At 41.6% G+C, this 14,075-nt stretch overlaps 1 protein-coding gene across 2 annotated transcripts in view; it reads right to left on the bottom strand.

Annotated features, from left to right (window-relative positions):
- The window catches only part of ATRN (attractin), a 185,008-nt gene that overhangs the window by 72,065 nt on the left and 98,868 nt on the right, over positions 1 to 14,075 (bottom strand). For both annotated transcript variants that reach the window (XM_036244251.1, XM_036244252.1), the window contains exons 12-18: positions 12,117 to 12,337; positions 9,579 to 9,700; positions 8,597 to 8,735; positions 6,757 to 6,947; positions 3,347 to 3,566; positions 1,967 to 2,152; positions 940 to 1,173 (exon numbers count right to left, since the gene is read on the bottom strand). In XM_036244251.1, coding sequence (XP_036100144.1) covers positions 940 to 1,173; positions 1,967 to 2,152; positions 3,347 to 3,566; positions 6,757 to 6,947; positions 8,597 to 8,735; positions 9,579 to 9,700; positions 12,117 to 12,337 — 1,313 coding nt within the window. The remainder of the gene's footprint in view (positions 1 to 939; positions 1,174 to 1,966; positions 2,153 to 3,346; positions 3,567 to 6,756; positions 6,948 to 8,596; positions 8,736 to 9,578; positions 9,701 to 12,116; positions 12,338 to 14,075) is intronic.

Here is a 14,075-nt window from a genome sequence, read left to right as displayed (position 1 = left end):
CTAAATAAGCCTCTTGTCAGCACTACAATCCAATAATGTTTTTCTTAAGGGCCTGGGAGCCATCTCTTTGAAATGAAAATATCAAGGAAATAGCACCCCATCTCCTAGGCATTTCAGGAATTTAGCCTAGGTGCACTGTACCAAGCTGCAACCACATGCTTATCATAAAGTTACAACACGGTCTATTTTTTCTTAAAGGTAATTACTTAACACAGGTGGTCACCCCAATTACCATGTAAATTCAGGATGAACTATGAAAAAATGTACAGCAACCGATGCCATCAAATCCTCTCACATAAGGACAAAGGATCATTCATCTTGAGAATATGTATATAATGGATTGTATCTACTTGGTTATTTATTTAAAAGGGTGAGATTTTGCTTTGCCGTTGCAATCTCATTACTGGATTGCCTGTGACACCCATCACAGTCTGCTTAAAGCAAACTGTTTTCTTTCTTTTCTACATTTGAGGAGAGGAATTTCTGGGTTGGCAAGAGACCTTACTTTTAATTTCCCACCAACAACTGCCAAGACGTATTTTTAAGTAAAAAACAAACTACAGAACTATATCATATGCGTACTATTTTTTTTTGTTTTAAAAATATATGTTGGTATGTCTAGAGAGAGCTGTATCAAACTGTTAAAAAGTTTTTACCTCTCTGATGAACTGGAGACAAGGAGTTTTTATTTTATCTATATCTGTAATATTTCGTTTTTTATTATGAACTTATTTCATTACTTTTACAAAACAGCTCACTTAAAATTCTTATTTTCATTAATTGATAATAAAAATACTTTTTCATGTAAAACTTTTTCTCCAAAACAGATGTAATTTTTTTTTCTGAAAGAAAATCCATATAAGTAACGTAGCTTTCAAGGTTTTATTATTTGCAAATAGGTGGTGAAATACTTGATTTTGGGTACACAAGACATCTTACCTGGACAATGAATGAAAGACCAGTTGTATCTGCTGTCCTCCAAACACATGCTGGAATTGAGAAGGGGCTGTGGGTAGAAATTTCCTATAGGGGCCTGAGAAGGCATCTTCACTGGTCCTTTATAGGAGCCCTCTATGCATTTCCCTTTGCCAGTATTGCTGGGATCAGTACACCAGCCGCAGCCTGGTTGCTCCAAGCAATGACTACAGGTACAGTAGCCTGAACAATTTTCAGCTGTTAAAAACACAAGTTGCAATTCATGATCACCAGTAGATTTGAATTCATTGTATTTAAATTACCTTTATCTTTAACAGACTATTCAATTTCTGTGAGTCAAAATTCCTATTCTATTGTGACTTTAAATGACATAATAAATTTGAAGAACCCAATTTCTTGCTGCTCTACATGTAATGGGGACTCCTCCCCTCTTTCTCAATCCTAGGATATTGGAGGCAGAATGAACCTTAACTATCACTTACTAGAAAGCACTTGCTTTATGAGTTATATGAATAAGATGTGGAGACCAGCCTAGGCCAGTTTGGCTCAGCAGGAGAGCGTCGGCCCGCAGACCAATGAGTCTCGGGTTCGATTCCAGCCAAGGTCATATATCTTGGTTGTGGTTAGTCCCTGGACCTGGCTGGGGTCAAGTGGGAGGCAATCAGTCAATGTGTCCCTCTCACATCAATGTTTCTCTCTCTCCCTTTCTCTTCCTCCCACTCTATCTGAAGATAAATAGAAAAATATTCTCGAGTGAGAATTTAAAAAAAAGATGTGGAGACCATACATGGATTGAGCAATATGACAGTGAAGTTGAGCAGTTATGTCTACATTCTATGATCTAACCTATATTTATTTACTTAGTCATTGTGCTTCATTCTCTATGAAGGTTCTCATCAGACAGTATGGACAGACCTGAGCTGAAGGTCGAGTCCAGTCTTGTCCCTAAAATGTTCAGAGGCTGACAGCACTGCCTTACGCAGGAGTTGTCTAGGCCCTCATTTGTGCCTAGAGCTCACTTTTCACTTACGGGGACAGCTGCTCATGGTATACCACTCCATGCACTGGCCATAAGGGAAGGAAGCCACGTAGGCATTGGAATCCACACACTGCTTCATGTTGCTGCACCACATGCACTCGGAGCTGCCGCTGGTGCACTCTCCACACGCTGTCCTCAAGGCACATGGCGTCCGGCACTGCTTGGTGCTGTGGTTTGCTGGGAAGTAAAGCCAAGAGAGACACTTAGAGCTCCCACCGTGTCAACTAAGGTCAAAGGCTTTTCAGTAGGTTGTATGTCATGAAATCAATTCAGTGGACTGACTATACTAAATGAAGGAGAAAACAGAAAGCATTACAGTCACCATGTACTATTTAGTCAAGTATATTTACACACTTGGGGGGATAAGATGATTTTCTTTTTCTAAGAGCATTAAGGACAGACATGTGAGAACAAGCTAATTTTTCCATTCAAGTAAGGGTTTTAAAGCTCCTTACAATATAGGGGACCCAGGATGAACTTCAGGGCTTTTATAACCCACCTGAATATGCAACAAAGTATTTGTATATTTTGGAGAAGACAGACTACAAAGCACCCAGAATCCAAAATGGCTAAAAAGCTCCCCTTCAGGAAGTTTAGAAATAATATTTAAAGGTGACTCCTACAGTGCTATAAATTCTCTTCTTCACCTCTGTGTTCCTCAAATTATGGTACCTTCCTAAAATGAGACATAATGTCAATGAAGTTCAGCCTACCAAAAGTGCCCAGAAAATTCCACCTATTACTTGTGAGACCCTCTGCAGGACGCTTGTCTGCATGCTGCAGGTGCTGCCCCTGTGTCTGCCTTTAAGAAGCCTCAATGTAGTCCAGAGGAGATTCAAACTCATGCAGCTACTCAAAGTGTTTGTGCCTTCAGTACTGAAGCACAGCTTTAGTGCATCAGGTTTGCTTCTGTTTTCGGTCACAGAACTGCACTCATCTTTGTTCTCCCCACTCACACAATCTTTCTGTCCACTGTCCCTTTTGCCCCCCACTGTCAGTTCTGATCTTTCCTTTGCTTTTATTTGCATTTTTGGTTCTTTCTTCCACAGCATTTCTCTGTCAACGCTAAGAAATTTACCTTTTAGAGCAAGTCTCAATACTTTTTGTGATCAACAAACCAATCAATCTCATTGTTAATTAGAATATTAGGTTCTTTGAGTAGTATTAGTTATTTTTGTTTAGGCTTATGGACCATACTATTCAGAGCAATATAGTAATTCCTTCTGCTTTTAAAATTCCAGGTTATACTTTGCTTCATATGCTTGAAATCAATACTGTTTTTCATGAATATTTCACATATCTCAATACTATGCCTCCTATGGTTTCTCCTTCAAAGAACTACCAATAATGCATAGTTCCCCATATACTTACCCTGCCTTTCACAGACACTACCATTGAGTGGGTTTATGCAGGTTGCTGCCTTCAGACCCCGAGTACTGGGTTCTGACAAGATTCCACAGAATCCAGCATCACTGGGCTCAGATGGCATCCACTGTAGCGAACTATTTGTGAATGGGGACATATCTTCCCAGCACCAGTAGGACACATTGATCTTCCGAAGCCCAACCCATGGGGTCAAGGTCAGCTTGGTCTATAGGCAAAACAGACACAGCTATGAACATAATCAATATCTTGACCAAAACAGGCTTCTAGATAAAAACCATGAGGTTATATATTCCCCAAAGATACAGGAAAACCTCCCTATACACTGACTCAACCATTGCAGATAAGGATAGACCATCATTTTATCTTGTATATCATGTCTGGCACTTCAACATGTCCATTTTACAAAGGACAAAAATATAGCTCAGAGAATATAATGTATCAAAAACTTCACAGAGATTAATGGCAAAACAATAATCAAGGTCCAAAATTTCCACATCCTATGACATGCTATGAAGAGACAGCCATCCCCAAACTTGTCTTAAATGTCTATTCATACATGAAACCATCTTGCCAATATTTATTTATGAAATATTGGTTATACTATGTCTATCCTCAGAATTACTAACTAAGCCTGTTTGGGGGCATTGGCCAGTTCAGATAATTGTAAATTCCCACCTTCAGCTGAGGGGTAATGGCTGACACTGAATTTTACAGGGAAAATGGCACAGTAAACCCCTGGGAGAGTTTCTGTCTCCTGCTCTACTGAAATTTCCTTCCCACTGCATTAAAAAATCCTTTTATTTATTTTTATCCTCACCTGAGGACATTTCTCCATTTTTTGTTCAGACAGAGTGGGAGGGAGAGAGAGGAACAGAGAAAGAGAGAGAGAGAAACATCGACGTGAAAGGGACACATTGAGTGGCTGCCTCCCGCACGACCCTGACCAGGGCCAGGGACAAATCGCAACCGAGGTATGTGCCCTTGACTGGAATTAAACCCACGACTCATTGGTCCACAGGCCGATGCTCTAACTGCTAAGCCAAAGCGGTCAGGGCTAAAAAATCCTTTTAAAGTAAAAGTATAAAGTTTAGCCCAGAAATGAAAGATAGTCCTTACCAGTTATAAAATAAAATGTACGATGTATTTCCATTTTTGAGAGGAAAAATATTATGCATGTCTATTAAAAGACCTAAAAGAAATAAACACACCCAAACATAGTTATTTTTAGTTGTAATGAGTAGTATTTATTTTATTTTTAATGTTACTATTTTCTAAATTTCTTTTGAAATATGTATTATTTTTTAAGGAAAGAAAATAATTGAAATGAATGCGTTTTAAAAGTTCTTCAAGCCCTGGCCGGTTTGGCTCAGTGGTTAGAGCGTTGGCCCACAGACCAGAGAGTTCCGGGTTCAGTTCCCGCTAAGGGCACATACGTCAGTTGCGGTTTGTCCCTGGCCTCAGGTTGGGGTTGTGTGTGTGGCAACCACTTGGTGTGTCTCTCTCACATCAATGTTTCTCTGTCTCTCTTTCTCCCTTTCTCCCTCCCACTCTATCTGAAGATAAATGTAAAAATGTCCTCAGGTGAGGATAAAAAAATAAATAAATGAAAAAATAAAAATTCTTCAATAGCCCTATCCGGTTTGCCTCAGCGGTTGGAGCGTCGGCTCGGCCTAGGGTCCAGAGAGACCCGAGTTCGGTTCCCGCTAAGGGCACGTACCTCAGTTGCAGTTTGTCCCCGGCCCTGGTTGGGTCTTGTGGGTGGTAACCACTCGATGTATCCCTTTCGTGATGTTTCTCTCTCTCTCTCTCCTTCCCCCTCTATCTGAACAAAAAATAGAAAAACGTCCTCGGGTGAGATAAAAAAAAAGTTCTTCAATACTTCCCTTTCCTTTCATGATAAAACTCAAAGCAATCAGCATTGCAGACAAGGCCTCTCAGGATTTGGCCTTGATTCCTCATAAGACCCAACTACAGCAGTTTCTTTCCACGCAGCCTGAGCTCACCCCTCAATCTCCGTGTCTTGCATGTGTGAGTAGCAAAGGACAGAGATCCTTTCCCTATTCACCTTCCCAGTTCACTCCTTCTCATCTTCAGGGGTTACCTCTTTCTAGTTATCTATCAGCCAGCCTCTGTCCTAAAGGTTAGGTTGGGTACTCTTGCTTGTTTTTCCATACAAGCTTGGGCTCTCAGTCTAGACTTACAGTTTCACTTACAGCTTAACACAAGACTGTGAATTCCTGTTGTATAAATGTAGTCCCAGCTAATTTGACTCCCCAGAACCTTCAAGAGCTAGAAAACCTGAGGAAGAAAGAAGAGGGGCCAGAAGATAGAATATCTGTGGCCAGCTAGGAGAGCCAAATCCTTCTAACCTGCTATTCTTTGAGACACGTGGAATTGGGAGTCATTGGTAATGAGCAAAACTATAAGCCATCAATTTTCTAAGGAGTGACTATAGGTAAGATCAGCTGACAGCCAAGGACAGAACACTGTAGAGACCCATATTTGGGGGTGAGATAAAAAGAAACAAACAATATGAGCAGTCTCTAATGGAAATTATAAGTTTGAAAAAACTTTTAAGATATAAAAGATCAAATGTGGCCATAATGTCCCCTGAGGTAACCACATTTATAATGTATTACCAATGTCTGAGTATCCAGAACATATCAAAGTTGCACTGAAAAAAAAAAAAAAAAGACTAATTAGAGCCTTGGTTCAGCAGTTAGAGTGTCAGCCTGCGGACCAGAGGGTCCCAGGTTTGGTTCCCACTAAGGGCATGTGCCTCGGTTGCAGCTGGTCCCTGGCCCCAGTTGTGGTCACGTGTGTGGCAGCCAGTCGATGTGTCTCTCTCACGGCAATGTTTCTCTCTCTCTCTCTCTCTCTCTCTCTCTTTCTCTCTTCCTCCCTCTCTCCCTTCTGCTCTACCTGAAAATAAATGCAAAAAAATGTCCTTGGGTGAGGATAAAAAAAAAGTGTTAAAAATTTTAAGATAAGAAAGAAGGCAGCCCTAGACAGTGTACACAGTGGTTAGAGTGTTGGCCTATGGACCAAAGGGTTGTGGGTTGGATTCCTGGTCCAGGACACATACCTGGGTTGCATGTTCGATCCCTAGCCCCGGCTGGGGTCATACAGGAGGTAACCAGTTGATGTCTGTCTGTCTCTGTCTCTGTCTCTCTCTCCCTTCCACTCTGTCTAAAAATCAATGAAAAAATATCCTCAGGTGAGGATTAACAAGAAAGAAAGAGAGAAAGAAGGCATGAAAGCAAGAAAATTTGACAGTGCAGTTCCACAGTCTGCTACACAGCACTCCTCCTGCCAAGCACGTTACAGGTAAGCTGTGTTCATGCCCTCAGTAGACTGTGGATCTAGAAACTTATGTTCTGAGGATTTTAACTCACCATGCTCTGCGATGACTGCATTATTCGCAGCTGCTTAAGGACAAAGTCTATCTTCTTCTGGGTTGTAAGAGAAGCCAAAACGGCATTGTGGTTCCTACAGTACAATTTAGCATTGTCATAATTCTCCTTGGCAGTAGTAATTTTCAAACACATGTTTACAACCAAATGCCAGCCAACGCCACAGATATTTTCTTTTGTAAAGGAGGAAGAGAAAGAAAAAACAGTTTTAGAAATCACACAATACCATTACAATTACCAGTTTGAATTACCAAACACTTAAATGGTTTTAGTGATTTGAATTCCAGGAACTTCCTAGGATGTTGTGAGAGTATCAGATACATTACTAAGGACCAAATACAGAATATGAGAATTTTTAAAATGCTTATCAGTCATATTTCTTGGATCTCAAAAAACATTCTGAGGTCAACCCTCCTGTGCCTTAGAAGAGAACGTTTGCTTGTTTGGTGCCAGGGTTGGATTTTATAAATCTCCTTTTGAAGAACAATTAAAAACAAGACTAAAATTCAAGTAAAGAGCAGAAAAATGAATACAAATATTGGATATTGGAAAGATGGGGTTAAAAACTGCAAGAAGAGAAATGATTTGGTGAATGAATAAATCTACAGTCTTCAAAAGCGGCACTGTTTTCACATCAAGTGGAAGGTAAAATCAAGTGCAAAATTATCCCAAACATGAAGTGAAAAGATCCTTTTGAAGAGGGGAAAAAACACCACCAAAGTAATACAACTGTAGCACACAAGGCAAGCCTATAATATGCTACTGTGATTTCCCTGAAACTACCCAAAGAAGTAGTGAATACTTCCCGGAAGACAGCAAGCAAAGCAACTTCACCAGAGAACCAAAGTCACCAGAGCCAAAGTACCCTGGAGACACCATCAACAACGTTCATTAACAGTCAGTGAGATAAATGAAAGGTACCATGGGTCAGGGATTATTTAAAAGCAGATAAACACTTGCTTCTCAAAGTGTGGAATCAGTGTCACTGTTTGTTCAAATGTACATTCTGGGCCCCACCCTAGATTTTTACCCGAATCTGACTTATAGCAAGAACCCCAGGTACTCTGTGCATTCAAGTTTGAGGTGCAATGAGACAAAGAACAAGACCACTCATGCAAGCTGAATCAAGTACTTCCAAAGGACATTTACAAGGGGACTGCTAAAGCCCAACTGCCCTGCACATGCCTCAGATGTTGCACAGAGCCACAGAAGTCCCCCTTCGTGAGTATCTTGGTTGAGCAAATATATCATACAGTTTTAGTCATGGCTGGCTGGCCTCAGGCCCCTTAATTCATCATCCCAAACCTCAGAAATGCCATAAATTAAGGTAGTTGGGGCTGCAGATCTCCCAAAGAGGTGTTGAGGACATAGGCATCTCTCCCCGCCTTCTTGTCAGAAGGTGCTGAGAATCTAATCCCAGTGGTCAATAAGAAGTACTCTTCATCAGGTGCCCAGCAGACTGACTGCTGAGACTACTGCATTGTATTCCCAGGCTGCACAGGGGAGTGGGGTGAAAACAAAGAGTGGGCTCAATAATACAGAGTCAAGCTGTCATTTGACTCTCTAGAACAACAGATGATGTCTCACTTCATTTCAAAAGAAGGTAGGAGCATACTTAAGAACTGTATTTTTGTTTTAAAAAATAACCACAATAGTGGTATGAGGGATGAATGGATGAAAGAAGCTTGTGCCCCGCCCGCCGCACTCTGGGTTCTATCAAAACTGCACAGTATTGGAGGCATGTGTATGAAGTCTTTGAATCCCCCCGCACCACCCCCCCCCCACACACACACACACACCAAGATGCCCCTGTAAAGCCTACCAGGCAGGGCAATGCACTCCTGATTCCGGGGCTCCCACTGGCAGTTCTGGTCCAGGGCACAGCTCCTACAGCTGGTCTTCTTGTTACAGTAGTACATGGGGTTATCCTTAGGGCAGTTCTCATACCTAGAAATGGAGATCTAGAACACAGTGGACAAAAGCTTTCCTCTTATTTATCAACAGAGAGAATTCATGATAAGGACAAATAGGATACTAAAAATCGAATTAAAGAAGCAAACTGCAAATGAAGCTGCGTTGCAGTAAAAACATTAGTGAAAGGTTCTGCTCAGGACATGCCTTTACCCGGCAAGGAAGCAATGCACTCTTAAATACCATGCTTCAACCTATTCATCTATAAAATGGGGATGTTGAATGTAATGCTTTTCAAATGCCTCCCAAACAGGCTAAAAGTTTTGTATTTTATGAATTATACAGACTAAGAATGTCTTATAAACCGTCAAAAAACCATAAAAGCTGAGTCATCGTTTTTGTTGCCTTATAACCTAAATAAAAAATTATAAATGGTAAGCATTAATTATGCTAAGCCAAGATATAACACAAAGCAAGGCAATTTTACAAAGTCTATTACTTCCACAATTCAGTGTGGCTACTACACACCTGACTCACTTTTAGTCTCAAGTCTTAACTTGTTTCCAAAACCCTGTACAGGTAGAGCTCACCAAGTCTCACACCAAGGCTCTAGTACTTAGCCACAGCCATACTAGGGACTGAGGAGTACTCAAAACACCAGTCCTTCCTTACTTCTAAAACACATGTCAATCCTGTAACAAGGACCTTTGAACTTAGAATGTACAGAGCATCCCTTCCTAAAAAAAAACCTGAGCAACAATAAAATCCAAGTCTACACTGAAGGTTTAAAAAATAACTCTGGACCAGTATTTATACCATATACACTATAATCTACATATAATCCCACTCCGGATTTTTCCATCCTCTGAAATCCTTGAGAAACAGCCCCTGACCTGGCTTTCCGTGCAGCTGTGGTTCCTAGGGACACAATAGTCGTTGCACCAGTGGCAGTCATTGGTGTTGGCCGTGCAGCTGTAACAATCCGTGTGTTGGTCACATCTGTCATGGTCAAGAGCTATGAAGAGAAGAAAAACTCATCAACTGTGACAGCTTCTCCTCAGAAAAGTCACAGGCCATTACAGCTGCTGTTGAGCACAATCTGAGACTGAGGTAAAAAAAAAAAAAAGAAATGTAACAAGTGTTGGGAAGTAAAATAAGGAGTGTAACTGGCAGGAAAATATACTAGTGACTTTAGGTTAAAACAGATTCAGAAATAAGTAAACAATCTGGAAAAAAAACCCACTATTTTGTACTCACTCCCCCAACAAAAGTACACAGAAAGGAAAAACAAGGAGAGGCTAATTTAATTCTACAACAGCAAGATAAAATGGAAGTAGCTTTGGTTCTTTAAATATTTTTCTCCCCAAGAAAAAAATCAACTAACAATAGTATGAACACCAAGAGCTTCCCTGGAGCCAAACAAAGGTAGGATATCAAGCCATTCCTCCTAGCTGTAAACACAAGCCTAATTGGGCACAGGAAGTAGGCAGCACCACAGAACCCCAAAGGAGGCACTAGGCTAAGCTGCATTTTGTAGACAGATATATAAATCTAAGAGTGTAAGTTTGAGAACTTCTGGGCTACTATAGACCTACCTGCTGCATCTCCTATTGACCCTAGAGAGGTCAAGGTCAACAACAAAGGAGATGCTGCATAACTGTATTGCTCATCTGTTGGATCACTCATGGACACAGCACATGGTAGAATCCACGAATAAGAAAGGGCAGGGCCTACCTCACAAAGACTTCAGCATCCTGCTCCTTAGGTTTTTTTCCCCTGCCCTGGTCATCACCCCAAGGACTGAGCCCAAACAGAAAGAAGAGTGAACCAAAGAGGTGACATCTGAGATGAGTTAACATAAAATGGGGTCACACTGAAACACCTAAGGTAAATAAATATTATTTCCTATAAAATTTGACATTTAATTAGAACTTATTTTTCCCCCTTTATTGATTTTTAAAGAGAGAGGAAGTGAAAGGGAGAGAGAGACAGAAATATCGATGAGAGAGAACACTGATTGGCCACCTCCCACATGGCCCCCACTGGGGGGTCGGGCCCAAAATCCGTGCATGTGTCCTGGCCGGGAATCGAACCAGCGACCTCTTGATGCATGGGTCAATGCTCAACCACTGAGCCACACTGGCCGGACTAATTATAACTTTTAAATTTGGGTTAAAAATAACTATGTCATGATTTTATTCCTTTTAGGAGACAGGGACTAACCCTACCAGGTTCTGGTCATCTCAGTTCTCTAGCACTCACCAGCCCATCAGTGAACCTGGAAGGTGCCTGGGTATTTTTACTGAAGACTTATGTCCAGCTTAAGAGTGAAAGCATCCTCTACCCACCATAACTCTCATGGTAACTGTTATACCAACCCTAATACTTAAGAAATTCAGTCAACATACTTTTTTTTTTTTAAATCCTCACCTGAGGACATTTTTGCTGTTATCTTCAGATAGAGCAGGAGGGAGGGAGGGAGGAAGAGAGAGAAACATTGATGTGAGAGAGACACCCACACAACCCCAACTGGGGCTGGGGATGAACCACAACTGAGGTACATGCCCTTGACAAGAATCGAACCTGCAACTCTTTGGTCCTCAGGCCGATGCTCTACCACTGAGCCAAACCAGCCAGGGCTATTTTTCTTACTCTTAATGGACTTTCTCAATATTCCTTTGCATTGTGCTAAATGTCAAAGCAAAAGGGTAATAAGCTAAGTAGGCAAGATGAAGAAGGCTTGGAAAATATAACAGGTAATTCTAGAAACAGAGATCACTTCTTATCATCAGCAACTGTCTGTCTTGCTATCATGCTGTGCCCAACTAGAGAAGGTAGAAAAGAATAGTACTTTGCAAAGATAGCAACTTTACTTCTATCCACAAGATCAACTCCAACACAGCTTTTTTGTGTTGGCCCTCTTCATCTCATCCTTAACATTATAACAGCATAATGCAATATTGTAGCCACTAGCCACATGTATTTTTAATTTAATTAAAATAAAAATTTCAGTTCTTCGGTCACACCAGTCTCATTTCAGAGTGCCTTATAGCCATGTGTGGCTAGTAGTTACCATACTAGGACAGTGCAGCTACAGAACATTTTTATTAACATACATAAAAAATCATTGGATTGCACCTCCTCAAACCAGTGGCAGCCAGGTTCTGGAGTTAGTATACAACGTCTATGCAATGCGAAGGAGGTTTCTGTCTCCCTGATTCACAGAAAGCTTACAGAAACCACATGGCATGTTCCCACCCATTGTAAAGGTTCTTACAAACCAATTTTCCATAAAGCCTTTGCATAAGTTATTACTGAGTATTTTTGGATAATAACATGAACCTAAAAAGTGTACATATGCTAAGTGCCTTAATGATTCAGATAAAATGAGACTTAAATTAACTAAATTTTAAGAAGAGAAAAAAACATACTTCTTTTGGAAAAACATTCTGATTTTAATTTTTCTTGTTGTGTTTCTGTTGTCAACTCCCAGGAGATACACTGAGATGACTCTGTGTCCCACACACACTGGATGCCAGGTCCTGCTGCTACACAAGCAGCTTCACTCCGGTGTGCTTCACATTGTTCCGAGGTAAATACCAGGATGTCACTGAGGAGGAGACTATTGAAACCACCAAATACATACATGGTGCTAAAAGAAAAAACAAAAAAGGAATAGTTTACTGAAACCTTATGTAAACAAAGGCATGACACAGTCATCCCTTGCCACTTCGCACTTCGACTTTCAACTTTCGAAGCTTCACTCTACCGCAGTTTTTCATTTATCGCGGTAGAGTCTGGACCTGCTTAACCGCGATAAATGAGGGCCGACTGTACACTATTTATAATCTTTAGACAAAGCTTATATATCACAAGTCATGTAAGAAATTATTTTTCAAGATCTCACAAATATTTTTTACCCTTCCCTCCAAAATTCTAACATTTCTGCCCTGGCCAGTTTGGCTCAGCGGTTCGAGCGTCGGCCTGCGGTCCAGAGAGACCCGAGTTCGGTTCCCGCTAAGGGCACGTACTTCGGTTGCAGTTTGTCCCCGGCCCTGGTTGGTCGTGCGGGTGGCAGCCACTCGATGTGTCCCTTCACGTAGATGTTTCTCACTCTCTCTCCCTTCCTCTCTCTCCCTCCCATTCTATCTGTACAAAAAATGGAAAAATATCCTCGGGTGAGGATAAAAAAAACAAACAAACAAAATTCTAACATTTCATCCTGGCCTGTCCTACCCAGAATAATTCCAATAACCCCCCTATTCTTTATAGAACTATATTATGAAGTTCTTATGATAACATGGTGACTTTTAACCATAACTTCCTAGAATATTTTAGTGTCAGGGTAACCAAACATCTTTTAAAATTAAACACATAATTTTACATCTACATGTTCTTAAATATTAAAAATATGTATAATTTAAAAAGCATAAAGTCTCCCTAATTAAAACTGTTTAATGATTCATAAACCAATAAGAAAAAGATAAAAGTGGACGTGAAGATGTAGTACACAGGAGACTTCCGGTCAAGATGGCGGCGTAGGTAACTGCAGTATCGCGTCCTCCCACAACCACATCAAAGTTACAACTAAACTACAGAATAACCATCATGCAAAACTGACTGAAGTCCTACAACTACGGAATTAAAGCAGCAGCCACATCCAGACTGGTAGGAGGGGCAGAGGCGCGAGGGGCTGGTCCCACACCCACGTGCAGCAGATAAAAATCAGGATACTTCGGCTGGGAAGGTCCTCCCTGAGGACTGAAGGGTCCCCGTCCCACACCAGGTGCCCCGCTCAGGGTTCCAGTGCCAGGAAGAGAATCCCCATAACTTCTGGCTGGAAAAACCAGCGGGAACTGAGGCCCAGGGAAGCTGACGCGCTGGAGCCCCAGGCAGCTCCTTAAAGTGCCCGCGCATGGACTTATCGGACTCTCTCCCTCTAAGCTTGGAGGGGAGGCATCTCGAGAGGCACCAGAGACACACAGGGAAGAACTGAGCTGTTTGGCACTGGGACGAGGGCTGGAAACGTGCTGTCAGAGGCCTTTGTTCCTTTGGTGAGCCCTTCCCTGGGGCGGCAGACAGAAGCCATATCTGGGACTCCAGCAACCTGACTCACTCTGGTAACCCCACCCTGGTGATTCCCTGAGGCCCCGCTCCACCCAACTTTCAGGTCCACCCAAGCTGTTGCCAGTTGCTTAACCATAGGATTGGCCTGTCTTGGATCCTGCTTCAGGTGTTCCTAAATTCTTTCAAACAGTATGGTCTCAGATAGCCCCATACTGCTCGTTAAGTAATACACAGAAACAAACACAGGGAGGCAGCCAAAATGAGGAGACAAAGAAACAGGTCCCAAATGAAAGAACAGAACAAAACCTCAGGAGGGGAACTAA

Source organism: Molossus molossus, unplaced genomic scaffold, assembly GCF_014108415.1.
Source record: "Molossus molossus isolate mMolMol1 unplaced genomic scaffold, mMolMol1.p scaffold_m16_p_6, whole genome shotgun sequence".
In the NCBI taxonomy this organism is placed as follows: Eukaryota; Metazoa; Chordata; class Mammalia; order Chiroptera; family Molossidae; genus Molossus; species Molossus molossus.
This window is presented reverse-complemented; position numbering and strand designations above follow the sequence as displayed.